We start from the raw sequence: 23401 nt of genomic DNA, 5'->3' as shown, positions 1-23401 counted from the left end.
TCAAAGAATGGAATCCACACATGGTGATAAAAACAAAACCTTGTCCTTGGACTGGAATGTCTTGATAGTCCATTGATGGAAGGTCTACTATAATCTTGATCCATTCCGATGTGGTCAAAAGTCGTATTACAGATCATTTCAAAACAAGGCACATTGAGAAGGAGCCATTATTTTTCTTCGCCAATTGTGTTGGGAGATTCTACAAAGTAGACATTCTGGTTTTAGGTCCAGGGTCCATAGGCTCTACATCTGGCTTTTAAACAGGGATGATAGATCAAGTTAAATTAGATTAGATCACAACTGTCATGTCTCTTACTAAGATAATGACACTCCTGCACTCTCATCGTGGCGGTCTGAAGTTATTGTCAGGGGCCCCTACTCAGACCAGGACCATGGCTATTTCAAAGAACCCTCCACCAGGATCACTGAAAAGACAATGCTGTCAATAATTCAGAGAGCCAGTATGGTGTGAGTCATTTCTGTGACTCACTGTATGGGCCAATCACAGCGCATCTGAGCCAGATTTTCATATTAAAAATATTTTTAAACTGATTCAAATAGCGTTGCTTTTTTTTCCCTTCGCGTCTTGAGCATTAAACAGTTACACGAGTGTTATTACATGTCCAGAGGGCCGAACTCTCTTTGGCTGAGGTTGTTATTGTTCAGTAGGATGTCGCAACGGAGACTTATTTTTTAGCTGATCTTGCGTAATCTTAGAACTCGGATTTGTAGCCGTCGTAACCTCTCGGAAGGTAATTAAATGTCGTGTTAATTACGCGCCGATCCGCTGTACTGTCTCTTTAAATGTACTATGTTCTTGGTGGCTCGCGCAGACGTTTGAGCCGCTGGTGACGTCACCCGCCCACCCCAGTCTCTCCGCTTGTCGCTCTTAAGCGTCGCTGTCCTCTTTTCCACGGACCAGTTGACTGTGTGAGAGAGAGCGCGGGGAAGAACGGCGAGCACGTTGCCCACTGCGCCTACTTCAGGGGAATCACCCGTCTGGACTTACTGTTTTCTAAGAAAACCCTCGCTTGTGGTCTTGTGGTCCCGCGCGTTACATAAGGCGAGTAACGGTTCTGGTGATGAGACGTCACGTCGCAGCGTAGCGGCACATTCATCGCATGTGCTGCCTTGGAAGAGGCGCCGCGCCTCATGGACCAAACTGAAACCGCATTTTTACTCGCCTTCCAGTTGGACGGTCTGGTTCGGGATTGACGTGAGTAGCCGTGGATGCTGCCTCCCCCCCCCCCCCAAATGCTGGTGCCGTCACTATTGTGTGCGTCTGACTTGACTGAGCTAGGCGGCTAACGGGCACGAGCAATGCCCGCCTCAGACTGACGCCCGCTGCTCATTGTTGAAAGGATATTTGATTTATTTCCCCGTGACTCGAGCCTCGCACGCGCCTAATGTGCTCCGAGCTGCGCGTACATGCGACACTGCCCTTAAGATCATCCATGAGAAGGACCGGGCCCATGCCGTAATTGGGGGAAACAAAGAATTAGGCTGCGGAGGAGGATAAGCTGTTTTCCATCAGATTTCTGTCCAAGGTGAGCGAGTGAGCTTGTTGCTGGATTAGAGGCACAATCTGGACTGTCGCTCCCCGGAACCTCCCCCCGCCCCCTGCCCCCTGCAGCAGACGGCCTCCCTGTGCCGCATTACCGCTAAGATGAGCGCTCACAGTGGGGACGCGGTGGAGCCCATGCCGGGATACCTGGAGCTCGTCAGCAGAGCCAGCGCTGTGATGCTGGGCGCGTGGAGAGACTGTGGAGACTGTGGCGTGGAGCTCTCCAGAAGGTCCCTCCTGGACAACGCCAACTTCACCTGCACCGAAATAGCCCTCTTCTTCTTCTGCGCCTTTCTGTGGACGCAAGTCAGGCGGGGATTGACGGAATGTCTGTTCAAGGTAAGGATCTCCTCCCGGTTCCTTTCTTTACACCTTTAATTGATGGGTTTAGAGGCTCAATTCTATTATTAGAGCTGTTCGCGGCCCAGCAGGACCTTCATCAGGCAGGTGAGGGATTTCATGACACACTTCCACACCTTCAATCTTCGCTGGAGGCTTAAGACGAGACATGCTTCAATCCCTGCTTATATGGAGCTCACCCAAAATATGATGAGGCTGGCTGCCAAAACACAGCCGCCAAGCACCTCAGCCTCCTGCTGGGTCCTCTAAGTCATTCATGATGGGATCGCATTCAGATTCAAGTGAGCCAATGTAACACAATCCGTCTCCCCCAGAGGACCCGCTAGAAAATACTCGTGACATGTGTAGTGTAACAGAAGACCAGTGGATGACAATGGCCTTGATTCCTTTTTCATCATCGATTCTTTTCTCTATAATTGATATTTCAGGAGCCTTCGGCATCACTTGTGAAGCCTGTAAAGCGGTAAAAATGATTTACCGGATGATTGTTTAATTCCTACTTGGCGATTTTGTCTGAAGAAATCTGAAGAGAACCAAGAGTGTGTGTTGCCTCGTGCATAAATAAGATACAACCAACTGTTGTACTCATAAATGTGCCAATAATGGGGGTTTCATCCCCCTATTCTTGTTCAAATTTTCACAAATAGCAACAACAAACACTATGGAAATGCTAGAAATGTCACTAATAAACATGGAACATGGTGGGACGAAATTCAAGTCAATTACTCCATGTGTTGTCGATGGAGCAGGAAGCAGTCGACCCCAGAGCTGCTGGAAACACGATTCTCAGGGTACTTTCTCATGTCTCTGACTCATGTAATAAAAGATGAACCACATTGCCGGAAAACACCGGCGTCTCTTTTAGCTACCGATTTGTTATGCTCCAGTGCTAATTCAGCTCTCAAGCTTCGAGTGTGCATATGCTGTGCTGTCTCCTTTGTTGCTAGAGCATTACAGCACCACTACTGTCCTGGCAGAGGAACTGCATCGCTTTATATTGTTCCAGAGCATTTTCTTGAAAGCACATGGAAAACGATCGGCTAGGAAAATGTGCGGTGGATGAAGCGTGATGCTATTCTGAATGATAAACGGCAAAGAAACGTCAGCTGAGTGTGTTGTTTGCTTGGTTTGTCTCATAGAACACTCTCCTCTCAATAACTGTACATTAATAACAGACGGAAAAGTCGTAAAGTCACATTTTCTTTTTGAGCATTTTCACAAAATTCACTGAAAAATGTCGAAACATTTGGGTGGAAAGATTTCCTCCAAACTTATCACCACACACAAAAGTCAGTGGTGAGATTGTTGGACAAATATGCGGAGCAGTTTATTTTGAAAATGTTGATGTAGCCCACCATCATAATAAGGGCTGCAACGACTCGTCGACATAGTCAACTGTCATCGTAGGGTTCTCAGCAGCGCTTTTCTTTTATTTTGTCAAAACTAATAAATAAAACTCCAACGTCAGTGCTCCCTCACGTCAATCAAGTAGGACTCCACTGTTTAAGGTAGGCCCTTAAGGAGGACAGTGAAGGATGTACAACACACTCTGCTTCTGTGTTTTCTCTAGTCACTGCCTCCAGCCCCTGATCTGAGACACCCTCCATGCTGTGAACTGTTAAATTAGTCACCGAAGGGTTAATGAGTCGACTAGTCATGACACATTTATGAGGACACAAAGCTGAGGCTCCAGGACACTCATGACCCAAAACATCAAAGGTATACAAGCATTTCAAAATGGACGTTTTTCCAAGCATGTGTTCCAAACCACATTTATAAGTACCTGTTGACAACACTTTTCATACACGTTCCCCTTTTTTAAATGACTATTTTACAAGACTACAATCAGCCATGTTGCCTTATTCGTCAACCTGTCATATGCCGACTAATCGCTAAGGTAGTCGGTGACTAGTCGACCATCTAAATAGTCTTTTGCTGCAGCCCCAAAGGTCAACCTCCTCATTTCTAACGTGCGCATAGTTCAGATGAACTACGTCTGTCATAAAAGATGCAAAATTCGAACCAATACCAAAGTCCATTTGTACTCACAACGTTTTCCGGCTCCATTGTAGTCAGTGCTTACAAAAGCTTCTACAAAAACACGTTTTATGGTGCCTGAGGATGTATATTCACAAACATGCCCTCATCAAAACATCAAGCACCACTCAAACACCCAGAGGGAATTGCATGTCCTGCCTTCACCAATTTACAGCTGAGTGCATCCATCCTGTCGGTTTACAGGGGAGAAGCCCCTCTCTTCAAATGTGGCCCCTGGCTTCTTATCCTCCTATGACCGTGTTGGGGGAGGGAGGGGGGTCCTCATGTGATGGATGCTGCGCCACTTAGCTCCAGGCCCCATATGTACACGCAGATGGGACCCAAGAGCCAGACCTGTTTTTTTTGTTTGTCATCGAAATGGAAACTTCTCCTTCATGTACGTCTTTCTACCAAATAGTTTTGAGAGTTAGCCTCTTAGAGCGGTTGGTTTTTCTTCAGTATTCTAGAGCCGGAGGTGGTCGAACATCTGTGACTCACGCTGATGGAAAGTATTTGATCCACATTAGTTCACATTCATCTATTCATTCCTTCATGTTTATTTAATGCTATACATGATAGTGTGTGTTATTTTCGCTCTTCCTCTTATTGGACTGTTTTATAACATTCAAGTTCTGAAGAAGCAGAAGTGGTAGCAGGCCAGCGCTTTAAGTAACAAATGGGTTACGTGCGTGGAATAGTTTCTAATTATCAGACCCTAGTTTTATTCGTTTAGTAGTATTACTACTGTTTATTGATTAACACGGCTTCCAAGCTGCTGAGAAACAGTGGTAGCTTTCAGTCGGTGGTTTGTGATGTGCACAGCAGATGGATTGTTCCTCTCCTTCTCCAGGAACAGACAGATTTGGTGAATGATTAATCACAGTTCTCATCATTTAATTACAGATAATAAGGACCAGTGGATCAGGGTTAGGTCACCAGTGCTGAGCTGACATGGACCTTCATCCTTCCACATAGCTGCGGTTTGATTCCTATTGAGCACACGTTTACTCAAAGTCTGAATTAAACCATCTGAAGAAGCAAACAATGCTATCAAAGTGGATGTTAATAAAACCATCGTGTGGCCAATGAGTCGGGAGTAATGCGTAATGCTTCGGCATGAGCGTTTTTTATGGTTTCTGAGTACATGGCTGATCATTTTCTGGGATGTTTAGCAAACACAGGCAGCAAAGGACATCTAATCTAATCGAATTGATGGACAACAGATGTCCTCGCTAAATGATCTTCTACAACTGCGGGGCGATATTGGAAATAATCATCATGAGATTTGTTCTCATATCGACGTGTATGGTGACACAGAACAAGACGCCTTTAGTGAAATTATTATTTAAATTATTTATATTAAATGTTCCAGTCTTGAGTGAGATTTAGTTATCAGAAGGTTAGAGGGATATTATTTCATCTCTTTGTGTTAACAGAAAGTCACATTGCTTAGTGTATAGTGGTAAGAGCACTTCCCTAAAGTTGTCAAGGTTGTCAGTTCCGTGTGAGTCTCTTGTGCAAATATCAAACTAAATAACAAGGCCATAACAAATCAACAATCCAAAAAGATACAAATAAAATGCATATCAACACCAAGTTTTAGTTTGTGACGTCAACAGCCTAATCATAGTTCTCCTCCCGCCACCACTGGGGCAACATTGGACCCATCACCTGCCTTTTTTGGGATGAAAAAAGAATCCAAAGTTCCCGGCTGCTTCCTTTTCATTTTATGTTAATTAGCTTATCAAAACAAATCGTTGCTGATAATGACAATGACCCAGGTCTGACCGCCGTTGTCGCATCAGGAAGGATGGGAGATGCCACATTTCAAAGTATGACAGCAGTGTTGGGAAAGATAAGACTTGGACAAGTCGATTCTGTTGTGATTTTCATTTCTAGTTAATTTATATGTACTAAAAGTAGAGAAATCAATCCTAATTGATACACAGTAATTCCATAAATATGACAAAAAAACAGACGCTATGCCTCATCATACCCACCTGACGCCCATGAACATAAGCACAAATCTGACTGGCACCGACAGAAGCAGCTCATGATGAGAGGAAGTTTATGAAAATGTTTAAAGACAGTGCCACGCCTTATTTCACACTTATAATTGTATTTATATCATTTGAATGAGTTTGCTCCACTGATATAGCTGGTCACCCACTGTTTCCTCACAGTGCTTATGCCACAGTACACATAAAGTTACTCTGATTTTGTTTTTGTAATATTATTCATAAATATAGTGCGTTATTTGAACAAAATTCCTCAGAATGTTGTTCTTATACATGGGTGACGGGCACCAGTTTCACTGCAAATGTAACAAAATTGCCATAGATAACCAATATCGGTATTGGTGCATTCCTATCAAAAATCCAGATTTCGATATAAATATTAAATTCCCCACCCGTAGCTACAACTAAGCAAGCAGGTGCCACTGAACTGATCCACTGAGTGTCTTTGGGAATCACAGTACATGAAGTAGCTCCTACAATTCTAAAAGAACATCTTTTAGATCCTGAGTGAACTATGAAAATGGATTCACATTTTTAGGATTCAGTCTTGTCAAATTACTGCAAGCTACTTTATAAACTGTGACTACATAATACCTCCATGTCCCCCACTCTTGTCCACACGTAAACATTAACAATAGTAGCAAGTGGAAAATGGACTGTTGCGCTGCGTGTCGTCTAACAGAGAGACAATGTTCTTAAGACCTAACACAGGCCTCTGCTTTCATTTGCATACTTGTACTCCATGTGGAGTTTCTGTGATCTCACTGTGCAACGATTCCAAATCACTCAATCAGAGCAAAGTTGTTTGTCCTGAGATGGACTCAGACCACTGCAGCAGGTTTCACTTCAGGCTCTCATGAGCGTCCCACATCGTGGCTCGCACAGCACTCAGTCGTCAGCAACTCTGGGCCATACAAAACTGAATTGATCATAGAACTCATAGACTTATTTCATGACAATTGAGCAAGCTGTGACTAACAAAGTGTGTGACAGGAAGTGTATTGTAGTTCAACCACAAGAGCCAGAACGGCATGTGAAATTATGGTGCACATTCATCGGCATTATGAGTAAATGTTATTCTACGTTTTTGTCAGATTGAGGTGTCATAATCGAGGCGTTGACAAACTATCCAGAGTGGGACTCCTACGCTGCTGAGTGTATGCTGCATGGTGAATTGGTAGAGACTATGAGCATGAAGACGGAAGGAAGCTTGTGCAGGAAAGAAAGGAAGAGAGAAGTGGGCTGCAAAAAATGCCAACTCGGCATGTTGGGCCAATCATTAACACCGTAGCACGCGGACTCGCGCACGCTCATGTGCAGGTGAAAGGGCGAACCCTCAGACAGGCACAACTCTCAGCTGTTATTGTGCAACACTGGCGAACATGTTTCGAGGGCTGCCACACACTCTTGAATGAGGAAGTCTCCTCTGCTGCAGTGCTTTGAAGCTGCCACCATAAATACTTCATGCCCACCTATTCCCTCACGAGGCGAGCGAGGCCGCGCTCCTGCCAGCTCCGTTGTCGGCCTTCTCCCAGTGCTGAGACAGGAGCCGCACCATGTGCACTGCTGTGGGTCTGAATGTGAAAGTTTTGACAAGGTACCCAGCCGCAGATCCGAGATCACATTACACTTGGCTGCTGCTCATTGTTGTGCATTAGAACCGCAGTAAGATACCTGACACTGGAGTTGTGGTTAAGAGAAGTGCGATCTATTGAAGGAAAAGTGCCCACTAAGATGTAACCTCCTTGTAATTCCGACTTGCAGAACAAACATTAGCTCAGGCAGAGCTGATTTTACAATCGTGTGTGTGTGTGTGTGTGTGTGTTGACTTGTAGTATAATGTCTCCTTCCCGAATGTCCTGCACTGATGCCTCACTTTGGAATCAACCCGAATACCTAAACACAGATTGAGTTTATTTCCAAATTCAACACTGTCTGGTCATTTTTATTGAGGTGATCTCACTGTTTTATGAGCCTAATATGTGTCCAATCTTAGAGTCACCACTAGGCAAATTTCACGCTCCACTCCAACCCTCAATTAAATTTCCTAAGGGGCCATGTTATACATTGTGACCGTTGACAAGGGCCGTCAAACCCAAGAAAGGACAGTAAGAGAAAACTGAAAATAAAAATTAAGTGATGACATCATGTGTGATCATGAAATTACACTGTAAAAATGCACAGACAATGTTGCTTTGTTGTGTTTTATTTTATTTAAACCACATTCCATTTAAAGATTCTCGATGTGTCTCATACATTTCAAAATCTACTTTCAATTCTGATGTATTTTAAGGGACAAGAAATACTCCTAAAATAGTCAACAGAAAAGACGAACAATGAAGAAAAACAATAAAACGAGAAAGCTATGGTTAAGTTGTATCATGAGAGGCAACAACAATGTCAGTTTTATAGTTTTACTCTGACTCCAGGAGGGCCACATAAATACAGTTGAAGGGCCACATTTGGCCCCCGGGCTGCACTTTGCCCAGGTCTGCTCTATGCACTTCGAGACAGTGTGAATACTCCATATTGTGAAATTACATTATAGGTTAAAACCCGCCTTTTATAACTATTTGGTGTAAGTATGGAAATGATCTTAAAGCTACAAGAACACAGACCGACGTGAACTTTGTAGGTTAACCTGTGAGTAATTACAAATAAGTACAAGTAAGTACAAAGCCAAACACGTATCCACCGGATCAAAGTGAACCATTAAACAGCAGTAATGTCTTCCAGTCTGAATTGTGATGTCAGCCGACTGCGACAGTCCAGCTCTCTCCTGGGCTTTGACCGGCCCCGCTGTCGTTTCCCTCCTTCCTCTTTCTTTCTGTCTTACTTATTTTCTGTCACAGAGACACGAGGGACGTGGTTTCTCTCTTGGCAGGACTGTCCTCTCTAACAAGGCCACGCTGTTGCTGGGATGTGGAGAGGCCAAGCTCCTTTTTTCTACACAACATATTTCACACACTTTTGGGGCCAGGGAATGTGCATGTGTTTACACATTCCCTGTTGACTTTATTTAATTGCACCAGGTGTTTATATCAAGTGTAATAAGAAGGCAGTGAATACAATGTTTTGATTTATTTGTACTGCACTTCAGTGCTTTAACTAACTGCAACTTCTTCCTTTTGAACCGTGCTGTTTGAGTTTTGACTCACTGTTTCCTGCTGTTTATAGAACTAGGATGGCTTCCAAGTGTGTCACAGAGAAAACACAATTCTGTATCCCATCAGATTCTCTTCAATTGACCAATAGTGTCCTTAACGGAGTTCACTGTTGTTGTCAAAAACAAATGATATGCCCCAGTGGCCCCCGATAGTAAGAATGCTAAATTATACACGAGAGCCATATGTCTCTCTTGGTTGCAATGTTTCTAGGTCTTTTACTAAGGTTTGCATTTTTTTTGTCCCTAGTTTCTACACCATGGAACTTACTAGAAGGGCCACCTTTATTAATAATCCTGGAAATTTTCTGCTTGAGTAAGCACGGATTCGAGCTATTTGGGTAGGCGTTTCCTGCCTGACCACCAGAGGTCGCCATGTTCTGAATCTGACTGATGACGGTAAAGACTTGCCAGTTGAGTGCCAGGAGTGAGCTCTCGTAAAATGTCTAATACAGAAATTGAGTCGATTTATTCAACGAATTAAACTGATCTTTAGGATTGGATTCAGTACATATTCACTCCGATTCAAAAGTAAATAACTAATGCGAGTACCATTTGACAATTGTTGAATATGTATTTCCATGCCTCGGTGTCACCTCTTATATTGTGCAATAAAAATCTGTGTAGAAAATGTGACACAGTGTTAAAAACAGCTAGGTATAAATGTAGAAATGAGATGAATTTCTTTCTTCTTGGACTATACCTTTCTTCTTTCAACAGTACTATGTCTGAACCTGGCCCCTTCATTGGCTAAGAGTGCACATACAGGTATTTGTTGAGGAAGAACTGTTGATCTTCATGTTCAAGCGTCGGTGCTGGGTTGTCACAGCATCCGCAGCTGTTGAGCACGGACATTAGAGAGGAACGCACCCGTCATTACCAGACACAACTAATGGACGAAAGAATGCGAGGGTGGAGCAGAATTTTTGTCTGCAATCAAACTGGGTCTCCAAGGATCATTTCGTATTTAACACGTTATATAAAGTCAAGACGGCACGGGTCCGTGTGCGTGTGTGTGACGTCAGTGGACTCTGGTGTCGACTTTTAATCTGCTAGCGTTCTGGCTCATAACGGACGGATAATAACTTTACTAGTGGTCAGTCAACAAGTATGGACTCGATAATATCTGCGAGTCTGTCAGCTGCACTGAGTCTGTGTTCTTTGGTGTTGCGCCTCTTCCCTCTGTAAAACAAGATTCACCCTGTACTTTATTGTGGAGGTTAGGTGGAGTCAATCTATTTTTCACAGCACATGCATTTTTAAACACATTTTTTATTGATGCACGAAAGGAAATTCAGCAAGTTGAAACAACAATAATGGGAAACAATGACACGATGATGATCAAAATTGGGACAATAGCAGCACAAAATGTGACCCCGGGTTAGAATCTGTGAAACTTACCAATGTCATCAATGAGCGTTTTCTCGAATTAAATGAAATTACAATCATGAAAAAATACCTCCAGTATCTGAACCGTTTCTGTCACGGGTCATCAAGTCATCATTTTCTTGTAAGTCTGTAAATTACAGTTAATACAACGATCGTGAGCTCTCGCACATTCGGCTTTGGTGCTGGGTTTCACACAGCGCTGTGTCCTAATGTTCCAGTTGCGTCTAGAGTAAACGTCTACACATCGTGTTTCATTGTAAAATTTTGATGGATTCACTTCAGGCTGATTTCCTGTTTGAACAATCCTCTCTGGTGCACAGAACCCGGTAATAAATAGAACAGTTGGCGGTGGTCCAGCACCGCGCCACCCATCGGGAAGTACCTACTTATCCACCGTACATACCTGCGACCACCCTCATTTGCTTGACTCAGTGCCTCCCAGGTGTTGGAGGCACTGAGTCCACCAAGTAGAGCGAGGAGAACACTGTTGTGGTATCGGGTGCTTTCATGAGCGAGTGTTTGATAGCATTTGAAAGATGTGAACCTTTCAACCTGGACTAGTGATCCAGATCTGGCTTACTTCATAGCGAAACCCGTGTAACATTATCTTTCTGCCAAGTTTTCTTTTGTGTGCCCACGGAATAGTTAAAGCCTTTTTGTCAGCTTGGTCTTTTTTTCGTTGCCTGCTGCTCTTTCAGCCGTGCCGCCACATTTTCTGCCCTTCTGTGGCTCACATGTTTAGGTCAAGAAAGCATTTAATAATATGTCAACGATGCCAATAAAATCAGGATTGTCTTTGACAGCCATTGCAAACTTTAGTCCCATCCAAACTGGACCTCACCTACTTTGTTGTAGGAAAACATCTGGATCTGACTCTGGTGCTCACCGCTGTAATTATGATGACTAAGTCAACCACAGGGCCAAATATGATGTTCAGTGTCTAGTGAACGTCAAGTCCTGAAGAAGGAGGACTCTGTTGTATAAATTGTGAATCTCTGGGTAACTTGCCTCGATCGGTGGAGACATGTCTCTCGCCATTATTTCAGTCTTTGGTATTGGTGTGTGATGGTGCTGTCGCTGAATGAGGTAATGGGACTATATTCCTTTTTAAATTGAAGTTTAATAGTGACGGTTTCATTCCTCTCCTGCTGATTTCATTTACCTTTCACCTCTCAGAAGTAAAACTAGGACGTTCATAGGTCCACCTTTAATAACAGCGTTAGCCAACTGGACTTTAAAATGTATCACACCGTAATTTACCTGGGACAGAAGATATAGTACTGGCAAGCAATAGCTACCAATGTCTCTGCCTGCTGGAATATGGGCTGGTGTGGCGTTTCGGCATTATTTTCATAATGAGTCTGCAGATTCAAATGTTCATCTGATGTGTTTTATTTGATGTGACCAAGGTGTCTGGGCTGCCAGACTTTGTGGTCCATTACTCACTCCTGGGTGCGAGGTTGCTCCTCTCTGCTCACAGAGTCACGTACCTGCTTGCAAATGAGTTTGCTCAGTGGTGATGGCGCCGCATTGAAAAGTGTGTGTTTTATTTAATCGACATACAGAGGATTCCGTACTCTGGCCACTCTGCCATCTGGAGTGATGTTAGTTTCCTGGTGGGTTGGCAAGTCAGGTCAGTGGAATTCAAGACGTTTGATTAATCAACCACGCTCGCGTCATCCAGATGTGAGTAATGCCTTCAGTATGGGATGTTCTGTTACGGAAGAATCGCTTTCCCTTTGAGGTCCACAAAATTGGGCCCAAATTGTTCTCTCTAACCCACTTGACTTTGTGTGTTACTTATTGACACAGTCCCCATAAACAGTGCAAAGAATATACCCAATGATAAAAAATACTGAGTATTAATCTGCTCCAATATAGCCATTAAAATAGGCTAACCGTGCTAACATCTACGCGGGTCAGCATGGAGTTCTTGGGATACACGTAACATCCGACTTACGACCTGCTCGACGTACGTCCACCCGTACTTACGACCACGGCCAGCGGATGCTTGTTTTTTTTTATTCAATGTCTGGCAACGCGTACGACAGTTACAGCAGCACAGTATCCCAGCATCTCACTCTCACACAGTGATCTACCACTACAGTAGCACCTATAACTCTCGCGTCGACTATTTTGAATGGCATTCAACTTACGTCCAATCAGATTTACGACCAGTTGGTCGGAACTTTGGTTCACGATCGTAGTTTTTAACTTATTTTTAATAAAGGACTGGTCGACTGGTCGACTGGGCGACGGTGTCCTCGTCGGCGTCCCCATTAGGATTCACTGAACGTAGACTAACTCTACGCACCAGTTAGGGACCATCAACAAATTCTATAACGTTCAAAGTATTCGTGAAATATTAAATAAGGCAAAGAAAAACAACCATTTTAGGAGAGAGAGTTGTGAAAATGTTTTCCATCACACAAGAGAAAGGACTGACAGTTTGTATCATGATTTTGAGAATAGAATATGACTGAATGGTCATTTATTGAGACACAGCAGACAGAAGGCTCAATTTAACCCCTAAATAAAACGGGTTCTACGAGACACATCAAAACATTGAATTCCTTATCTGTGCACTTGGTTAACTATTATACTTAGACATAAACAAATAATGATGTTGGAGACAAACTCCGTTTCAAGAGAGACTGTAGTGTGTCTAACACATGGAATAGAATGAAAATTGGTTTAGCTTGATAATTATTGTTATCGACGAAATTACAACATTTATCGTGATCACTTTTTTTTTGTCCATATCGCCCAACCTTACTTGGTACACAACTCTAGTTGTGGTAGGTGCTCTGCCACCTATTTTGTGATGTGAGGTCATTGCTTTCAAATATTTCTCATATGCTAAAAACAGTGTTATGTAGACATTGGCTTGCCTTTCTTTAACTGGGATCATTGTCAACTTGAAGGAGTGTTGAGTGAGATGTACCAGTGAGGACAGCCTTATTCGACAGACTTTGCCGTCATTCCAGCGTCTTCATCAAAAGTAAATCCATCCTTAATATATTTTGTTAGATCCTACTAGTCAGTGGATTGGAATGTACACGTCCCATGGCACTTTCAGTGCAGTCCCGCCTAAACTGCGGCAACAACCTGGCTAGCCACAAGGCGGGCAAGAGTGACGGACAAAGAGCCAGGGAGATGTGAACTGAACCTCAGACAAGCATTCTGACTCACAGTTCCAGTTGATCTTCTTTCACAACATGCCAGGGCTGCCCATTCTGACGCTGCCATCCTCCCTTGGAGGGTGTGCGGGTGCGGAGAGGGGAGGGGAGGGGCGGCAGGAGAAATGGGGAACAGCTGCAGATAAGTGGGAACTAAGGAGTGACTGAATGAGAAATGAGAACGGACTGTGGGGGACGAGTGTTAGCCACGGGCTTTGTAGGCATCGGTGCTTGGTTGCCAAGGGAACATTTGTTCTTCAAGTCTCTTTGACACATCTACTGTCACCGTTTTTTTTTCTTATTTGCAGTATCACTATCCCACTGTGGCTCTCTCTGTTTTTAGACATTAAAATAAACGCTACATTTGACCTAATAGATGGATGCTGCAACGCACGAAAATCTGTCACTCTGATGTTTCCAGTGCAGCAGAACGTTCTGTTAAGACTTGTTTGGATTATTTTGGAGCCTGCAGCAGCACTTTAGACCAAATATTGCAATGTTTTATTTTCCTGTTTCTTCACACTTCCAAGCTGTGAGATTTAGAAATAAAAGCATTAGCAGCAGCCTCTTCTATAGCAACATTCATCTCTATTATTTTGTGTTGAAGCATTATCAGCACAAGAAAAGACAATTTGTCTTCCTCAGTCTGTGGTGAATGGAAACCTGCTTCATTATGATGAAGTGTTGGTATGAATCTGTGTTATGTGGTAACCATCCAGCAGCACAACTGTGGGAGATGCTGAAACCACAGATGAATTTCATGGATTAAACTGGATCAGGAGAAGGCCTTTTCTGCAATAGCAGTTTCTCTAAACACATTCAAGGAAAGCCCGGTCCCAGTGGCTCAGTGCCCTGTGTCCCTTTGAAATGCCAATTTGAAATGCAAATGTTGAAACTGGGGTTTTGGTGGCAGCTCACCTCACTGAATAAAATTGAAAGTGGACATGAGTTTTCTCAGGACTGACCAGTGGTGGCTGCTGAAAGAAGTTCTAGGTGCGGCTGCGCCAGTTTCACGTTTGAGCATATCGATAACAAGAGCACATTACGGCTGTCAGCATATTACTCTGAATATTTGTTCTTAACTTGTGTTGATAACGCTGACATCTGTAGAAGGGGACCTTTCATGTTTCAACCGATGCGGTTCCAATGTCCGGTACCTGGGAATCGGTATCTGTAATGTACAACAAACAAATATTGCCAACATGACAACCTTTAACTACGGTGATACAGAGTTTTTTTTTCCCTCAGCAATGCACAAATGAAACCCACTGGAGCAAAGTGTGACATTTCTGTAACCACAAATGCAGTCACAGCACTGTGACAGCCATCTGCCTTCCGACGAGAAAAGGCTGTGTGTTGTTGACTTGACTTGTTTCAGTTCTCACTTTAACTTTGGGGCGAGTTGACAGTGAGTTAGATGGAATTCTAAATGAAAACAATCAATTTACCATGACGTAAGTAGGTAATCTGCTAATTAAACCTAAGTATTATGCTCAACATATTTACCTGGAGCAGATTAAAATGAACATGCTGCAGAGCTTATGAGCCCCTGTTTTCTCCAGTGCCAGTGACATAGTGCTCTTTGTGAACACCTATTTTTCCTACTGACTGATAACCTAAATACAGAGTACTATGAATCCCATGCTGCAGAATTTTTGTAAAAATGTCTGTTGCTAAATACTAATGTGGTGAACCGTTGCAAACTGTGATATGGACTTGCGTTGGGGTACCGACATCATTCCGCAATAGTGTGTTCAGGCTTGGAAAATTGCCTGCTCCTCCACTCCCGCACAGTCACAAGGATGCTTTCAGGTACTGAAACATACTCTTAGTTTTGTTAGTTTTCTGTGAACTGGCACTCGGAAGTACCAACAGAATTCGGTCGGTACCAATCAAAGTACTGAACTCGGTCTCCTATCCTACTCACATCGAACAGCAGTTTGACACCGAAATAAACTCAAGCGCAAATGATCCTGAAAGACTGTGAATATGTGCTATATTTGTCATAAAAAGACAAAGATATGATTGGTATTTCAACTTACATCCCTGTGCTCACAGGTGGATCACGATGAACATGATGTTGAGGAACTGGGCAAATGACCTATCTGACCTGGCAGCAGGTTCTGTGGTTCTGATTGGATGATGTCTTATGGCGTTTGATTGGGTGAGCTGCTGTGTTGAAGGGCCACTTATTCCACGCCCCACGAGCTGGATGCAATGTTCCTCCAACTGATGTGTTATAGTGCACTCTGAACCAAGATTAAAATGTAATGCAGTTGTGCAGCTATGACGGCGTGCAGGGCAGCGCCCACCGTGACTGACCTCTCAACAATTGTACGTTTTATAAACTCAGCTCATCTGAATGTTCCTGCGGTGCCTCGACCACTATTTGACATGGTTGTTTAACTACTTTTGGTAATATCCATGTTTTCATTGCAATATAAAAAAGTATAACATTTATACATTTGCCTGGCGCACACCTGTAAGAAATGTCATTGTGACTGTGTGAGTCCTCAAAGCGCTTTGAAAAGTCTTCTCAGACTCCAAAGTGATCATGAAAGTTTGGACAGTGTGATATGAACCAACCCGCCAGCTTCTCCCACTGATTGCTGGAAACGGTGACTTGGTTCCAGAAAGTAAAGCTGATAACAGCTTGTTTTGGTTACAGACAGTTCAAAACCTTGGTCCACTGCCAACGGCGGACTAAAGGGCAGGAAGATGGCCTGGTCTGGTGCGTGATGTTTACTGTTGTATCTGACAGTCAGGGCAATCACACGAGAGCTGCACTTTTGCCTGCAAGTCCTTTTGAAGCCATCAATTCCATTCACTGGTTTCCACTCCCTCAGATCGGGGGCTTTCCCCTGCTGGAGTTTTGCTACATTTTAATGTTTTTGTGATAAGGGATAGATATTTGAGTCTGAGCTGTCATGTAGACTTGTTGCCATGGCAATGTTTTCTCTTAGCTGTCACACATCTCCATCACACAAGACATGGTGTGAGACTCGCAGGAAGGCCTGGATTGTTTTTGTGCTTGGCGGTAAGGGAGGGTTGAATTGTGGGGAGGTGGTGGGGGGCTGGATCTGCAGTGTGCTGACAGCTGGCTTCTATAAATAAATGTCACAGCCCGGGCAAGACATAGCAGTGCAAATAAAGAGCGCAGCCGAGGGAGGCAGATGTGCGGGGAATTCAGTCGTGCTGTATGTGGTGTCTGGTCTGAGGAGGAAAGAGATATCAACACGGACTCTGCCAAGCAAGTTCACCGACAGGGATCATGTGACCCGCCTGTCTCAAATGCTCGTGCCAGAGCACACAGCAGTGTCGTTCTCTTGCTATAGTCCTTCACCGAAAAACTGTGATGCATTTGAAACTGAAGACTAAAGAGAGGAAGCAACAAGAAAGAAACTGATATGTCAGATCAAGAAAGTCGGGCGGGATTCTGCGCAACTTCCTCCATTAAATTGTCATGTAATCAGCGGGTTGGCGGATCACATCCTGCAGACGGTATCACTGACGCTGGGTCGTCCTCTGACCCGCCTCCAGTTACAGCGCTTTCACTTCTCCTCCCTGTCTGACCACTTTCACTAACTACCTGTCTCACCTCCCTGCAGCCGGTTGCAGAAGCACCTGCTTGTTTTACTGTCCAAACTTCACACCGTCTGGTGCCATATTGTTGAAGCTTCCGTGAAGGAGCCTCTTCAGGTGTTAGGGGACGATAAGAAAACCCCACCCGCTACAAGATGGACCGTCTCTATCAGCCAACAACGGGCTTCTCTCAGACTTCCCCTATTTCTGCTTGCAGCCATCTGAGTGTACTGATGAAAGACGTGTCTGTGGTGCGAAGGCCACGTGCTGGTGACGGCTGAGAATAGAATAATAGGAAATGTGTGGGTTCGATTTTTTTTTTGACAAACTATTGACTGTTAATGGAAGTGCACAGTATGGTTCAGCATCCAGTGTTATCTGACTCCTGTGCTTAGTATATTCTTTGACCCCAAATTTATGCAAGTCGGCTGAGGTGGCTTAAACACATGCAGCTCAGTCTCTGAATAAACTGTTCCACTGCTGAACAATGCTGAAAATGAATGTGAACATACTTGGTTACTTAGATATAACTCCAGTTCTGAGCAGACTTTGCTATTGGTTTGTCCCATTTGAGGCATCGCCTGTAAGGTCTTTATCTACTCTCCGCTCTCAACTGGGTATAGTGAAGTCGGTTCGAGGGCGGAGCCTGTATGGAGTTGAACTCTTTATGACTGTGCACTATTAAAGCTGTGTGTGAAGAGTTTGTCTTGTATCTCATGGAGTTGCCATCGGTGCTTGAGCATCAGTTGATTTACATGTTATATTCTATTAGTCTTTGACACTTACTATCAAGACAAAAACTCCAGTTACCAACAAAGAAACATCAGGAATTAAGTTAAGTTTTTTTTCAGGGAGCAAAGGCACTTGCAGTCACATGATACACAGAGAACAACAGCAGCTTTGTGACATCTCTCAGGCTCCGGAGTGACTTTAAGTGTAGATACCAAGGACCTAAACCTGTGGTCATAATGGCCTATTTCTGTTTCTCTGCTCACAGCCTCTTGCTCAGTGGTGGAGGCTGCTGCCCAAAGATGCTGCCAAGATGCCGGAGAGTGCATGGAAGCTGGTCTTCTACACCATGTCGTGGTCCTACAGCACCTACCTGCTCTTCTTCACCTCCTACTCCTTCTTCCACGACCCACCCTCCGTCTTCTACAGTGAGTTGGAACCGCCACTTTGTCTGGTCCCGCGGTTAAGGTCATAGATCAGTTCAGGGAAACTGCAAATCACTTTAACCTGCAGCCACGTGTCACATTTCATAATGGCTTAAGTGTTTTGTGGTCCACACGCTGAAACGTTGACCTTAATCTTATCAGAGCATTAGGACCTGACACTGCACATGAGCAGATACAGATCAATCCACGTATGCCCAGGAGTTCAAATGCTTTCCAAGTATTATCTCTCTGAAATGTTTTAGTAGTCGGAAAGATTCTTCATGTGTAACATGCAAAAATCTTATTAGTAGTAAGAGAGTACTTCCTCTTTAAACCTACACAACGCAGGGGCCTGAGAGGCGACTTCCCCAACTCTGCACTTTATATATATATATATATATATATATATATATATATATATATATATATATATATATATATATATATATATATATATATATAGATATATAGATATAGATATATAATTTTTTATTTTCATTTTATTATTTTTTAGATAAATCACTACATAGCTGGATTTAATGCCGTTCTGTCTCAAAATTTGCCTTTTCTCCAAAATATTGCTTAACGGTGAAGAAGTAAAAGTAAAATTCAGGTGTACAAGTGGCAGAAGAGGACTTAAAGCAGGTAGAAACCCAAAACTTTGCTGTTGTTGCAGTGGCAGAGCTGCAAACGGAGCGAGCGACTGATCTAATACTAATGAATATATTAGGGCAGGAATAACGTAGTCGACTATAATTGACTATTAAGTGAATCGGCAACTGGTTCATGACTCGATTGGGTTGTCATCGCTCTCAGTTCTACATGTGCACGAGCGTGTACAAGCTTAGTGGAGAAATGGCTGAGGCCTTGCTACCCAAAAGGTTCAAAGTATGGAAACAAGTCACAATCCAAGATTATAGTAAACTGTGACCCTACATTTTGAGCAATTGGAATACATACTTTGTCAGTTAGCCAGCGCTTAGTTTCAGTTGAATTCAGCGTCTACAATCTATGAGTGAAATATATGGAAGCGACGTTGATCCCGTTTCATGCCCAAAAGTATCTCTCTGACATTGGTGCAGAGGAAGGTCAGACGTGCGGCTCTGGACTCCAGTGATGTCGGAGGGCACCGCTCCAAACCCATTTCTCTGCACAGAGCGTTTGACGGCAGCAGGCTCTTCTTTAATAGCTGCGCCACCTCTAATAGCTGCCAGAAGAGTGGACTCAAGCACCGTCATGTTTGGAATTTGGACCAGTTCTGGAGCAAGAACAGAGAAAACCGCGAGCAGCTTGAAGCACATTTATGGCTGTTTGATCATGTAAGGAGAATTAGGGAGGATTTCTTCCACGCAGCTCTGTTGGCAACGCCTCAGTCAGTCAGGATCCATCTAACAGCTTTCTCCTCTTAATGTTTAATGATGGAAGGACCAATCAATAAGCATTACACCAGCCCCAAGTGTAACCTCATCCCACCAGAGAGAAACCTGGCTAAAAGGAGCCAGGTACAGGGGAAAGTTTCCGACCAACATCCGATAGGTTCCTGCGACTCGAGCTAGCGCAGCGCTCTGTTTACCCTCGGGTACCTCAGAGAAAGCTCTCTAGAGTCCACACCTGATCCCCCTTCTCTTCCTCCGCTTGTCCGCAGACTGGAAGAGTGGGATGTCAGTGCCTCTAGACATCGCCATCGCCTACCTGATCCAGGGCAGCTTCTACGGCCACTCCATCTACGCCACCGTGTACATGGACGCCTGGAGGAAGGACTCTGCCGTCATGGTGGTCCATCACATCATCACGCTGGCGCTCATCTGCTTCTCCTACGCCTTCAGGTTGGCACCCAACCTCCAGACATAAGCCCCACCAGTCACCTTTAACGCACCGCCATTTGCCTTCCAGATACCACAACGTCGGGATTCTGGTGTTGTTCCTTCATGACATCAACGACATCCAGCTGGAGTTCACCAAACTCAACGTCTACCTGAAGTCCAGGGGAGGAGGCTACTACCTGCTGAACGATGTGCTGTCCAACATGGGCTCGGTCAGCTTCAGCATCACGTGGTGCGGACGCACGCTCACACACCAGCACGCCAGATAGCCGCTTAACCTTGCCAGGAACTCACCCAGGTTATCTGTTTCTACCGCTTAGGTTCTGGTTCCGACTGTACTGGTTCCCTCTCAAAGTGTTGTACGCCACATGCGTGTCCAGCCTGCAGTCGGTACCCAACATCCCCTTCTATTTCTTCTTCAACGCTCTCCTCCTCGCATTGCTGCTCATGAACATCTACTGGTTTTTAGTGAGTGTTCACGCACACATGCACCAGCACATGCTTGTCCAAGTGTCTAACCCCAGCCCGCGCACGTGTCTCTTACTGTGCAGTTCATTGTGATATTTGTGGTGAAAGTGCTGAAGCTGAAGGAGGTCAATGACGTCAGGGAGTATGAGGACGAGGAGGGCAAGGCGGCAGCAGCTGGTCTGCTCAAGGACCCCGAGCCAGAGAACGGCGAGCGCGATGCTGGACATCACCACTCTGCCTCTGCGTAAGTGGAGCCACCACACAACTGAACGCCACAGACAGGGGTTAAAACTAAAACTTTTATTTTACTGCAGTACACGTACACACAGTACACACGTATTCATAAGGATATACTTCAGAGCTGTCTGAGAGAGTAGTGTTAGCTTCCACCCGGACATTTCCACACGATGAAATCATTAACTGTACGTGTGGTATTCGTCACTATTTCCATTCCAAGGCTCCCACCTGGAATGTTTGCTCGACTCGGGTCGTGTGAGACGCAGGTTGCCGGTGCAAACACACTGTCCGAGGCGCAGGGATTATCAGCGAAGTCCGGATGGTTACGAAGCTGCTGCTCTTTGACTGTCCTGCGGGGCTTATCTGATGAGGACTTGCTCAATCTCAGGTGAAGAATGTGTTCGCTGGCCGGGATTAAGATCAGCGATAAGACAGATGCTCCTCACTGGACCTTGACTGACGTGTCACGACACACAAGCGCACTTTGGAAAGTGCGATGGAGGATTTGATTTGCCTCCTTCCTGCTGAGGAGCTCCTCTAGTGGCTCACTGGTTTCCTTACTGAGCCTCAACTTAATAATAATAATTTATTATGATCAGATGTTTACTGAAATAGACCTGTCTTCATTTTAAGTTCCTTTTTTATCGCTAATATTAGCTTGTATTTTTTGTGTGCGCCTTGGATTTAGCGCCCATTATTTATGATAGCTCCGCTTGGCCTTTAAAGTGTAACATAAATGCTCTTATAATATACTGTACATAAAAAAAAAGTTCATCAACACCTGAAAATGTTCTCATGACTTTAGTGTGTTGCAACAGTCCTTGTGTTTTAAAAAGCGATTTCCCATCGCTAGTCATTTTAAGGTACCAAACAAACACTCATATAGTGGAAGTGTCGACTTCTCAACTCTTAAAATGTTGTGAAACCGCTCACTGGGCAGATAACACTTTAGGAAAACGCATACGCTGACAAAGAGAGTTTCTCGCTTCCCTTATCTGCGTCGATAGATGCGTCGCATATGAGGCTCCTTATCAAGCCTGGTTGTCACTACAGCCTTTGCCCCCGCGGGACCCTGAAGAGTCGATCTGTGGGTGGGTGGGGGGAGGGAGGGAGGGTGCATCAGCTGGACACAGGTCCAGAGGATCAACGGGCACATGTGATTGTGGCGCGCTTATCTCGCCAGCCTTGGACTCTGACCTCCTGAACTCCCCTGTGCTCTGCAGGAAACACGCTCAGAACGGCGTCACCAAGGAGAAGCACCTATGAGCGGCTCTCCGCCGCCACCTGCTGGTACTTCGCCCGCCAGTTCACCCAGACGATGGATCAAACTCCGGAAGTGGCTGAAGGGAACCGAGTGCGAGCGTCTGGGCGCACTTGAATTAGAAGCGGAATCAGTTTTAGAACATTTCATGTCATTTTCATGTTTTGTTTTTTGTTTTTCCTAGACCACTGTGAATGTCGTCAGCTGACTTCATCTGGCTCATTTTTACTAAAGTAGAGGCGTGTGTGAGCGACGTGACGTCACGGTGACGTCACTCACCCTGGTGCGGCACAGGTGTTTTAAATCATCGCGCAACAATCTAATGAAGTTTTGTGTGTGTGTGTGTGGGTGTGTGTGTGAGAGAGAAACGCTGCAGGTTTTAGTATTTAAACTTCAAATCTGTTTTGTTTTTTTTTTCCATTTTCTTCTTGTGTCGGATGATCAAACGGACATTCCTGCTGGACGAAGCTCTTATTTCCTCAGTATTGGTCTGTCGCACTGACATGAAGGCAGACAAGCTGGTTGCCGGTTTAATGATGGCAAGTAGCTGGAAGTGATTGAACGGGCTCCGAAATTTTCCTCATGATTTTTTCTTTTCCATTGTGCGCATCAGACGACTTGCGTCCTGATCCGGATCAGTATGAAAATAGTTTATGCACATCACATGATATTCAGGAATGCATGGCATCGGAATGATTTTTTTGGAAATATGCAATGGAATTGTCGTCAAACTAAAATCGCTTGTGCTCAAACGTGAATGTGGACGGCGGGAAAGCTCTTCCCTCGTGAGCCGATGGAACCTTTATCTATTCTATCCCAAGTCCTCGATCAAGTCCAGGCTCTTGTTTTGAAGAACCGCATGCTTGCGCTGCCGGAGAGGTCGCAGACGTCTGCCTCTTGAATTCAGCCTGATCTTAGTCCGTCTTCCACAATTCCCGCCTCAGTACTCGGAGAAGACACCACCAATTAGACTAGTAATAGTTGATCAATCTGGAGTCGCTGCTGTTTCTTTTTATTCCTCATGACGTATCACGATCCAGGGACCAGAGCGAGGGGCCTTGCTCTTCAGCACATGGGCTCATGCTCTCCGTCCACATCAGTCTGTACTGTACCTGACGGGCAGGTTTTACCTCGGCCAAGCGGTGACCCGGGATCGCTTGCCTGTT

At 44.5% G+C, this 23401-nt stretch overlaps 1 protein-coding gene across 1 annotated transcript; it reads left to right on the top strand.

Annotated features, from left to right (window-relative positions):
* The first annotated feature begins 894 nt into the window (after positions 1–894).
* cers1 (ceramide synthase 1) lies at positions 895–22686 on the top strand. Its single transcript, XM_053862786.1, has 7 exons — positions 895–1903; positions 18290–18449; positions 20092–20272; positions 20340–20501; positions 20590–20737; positions 20821–20981; positions 22198–22686. The coding sequence occupies exons 1-7, from the start codon at positions 1667–1669 to the stop codon at positions 22238–22240; spliced, it is 1092 nt and encodes a 363-aa protein (XP_053718761.1). The 5' UTR covers positions 895–1666; the 3' UTR covers positions 22241–22686.
* The last annotated feature ends 715 nt before the right edge of the window (positions 22687–23401 follow it).

This window comes from Synchiropus splendidus, chromosome 1 (assembly GCF_027744825.2).
Source record: "Synchiropus splendidus isolate RoL2022-P1 chromosome 1, RoL_Sspl_1.0, whole genome shotgun sequence".
NCBI classification, from domain to species: Eukaryota; Metazoa; Chordata; class Actinopteri; order Syngnathiformes; family Callionymidae; genus Synchiropus; species Synchiropus splendidus.
Note: the sequence above shows the minus strand (reverse complement) of the source record. Positions and strands in the feature narration are given on the sequence as shown.

Bases quoted from the DNA above. Each gene is read 5' to 3' on its own strand.
- cers1 (XM_053862786.1), top strand. From the start codon at position 1,667: ATGAGCGCTCACAGTGGGGACGCGGTGGAGCCCATGCCGGGATACCTG. The intron at 1,904-18,289 runs GTAAGGATCTCC...CTCTGCTCACAG, and splicing joins TGACGGAATGTCTGTTCAAG to CCTCTTGCTCAGTGGTGGAG. The intron at 20,502-20,589 runs GTGCGGACGCAC...TCTACCGCTTAG, and splicing joins GTCAGCTTCAGCATCACGTG to GTTCTGGTTCCGACTGTACT.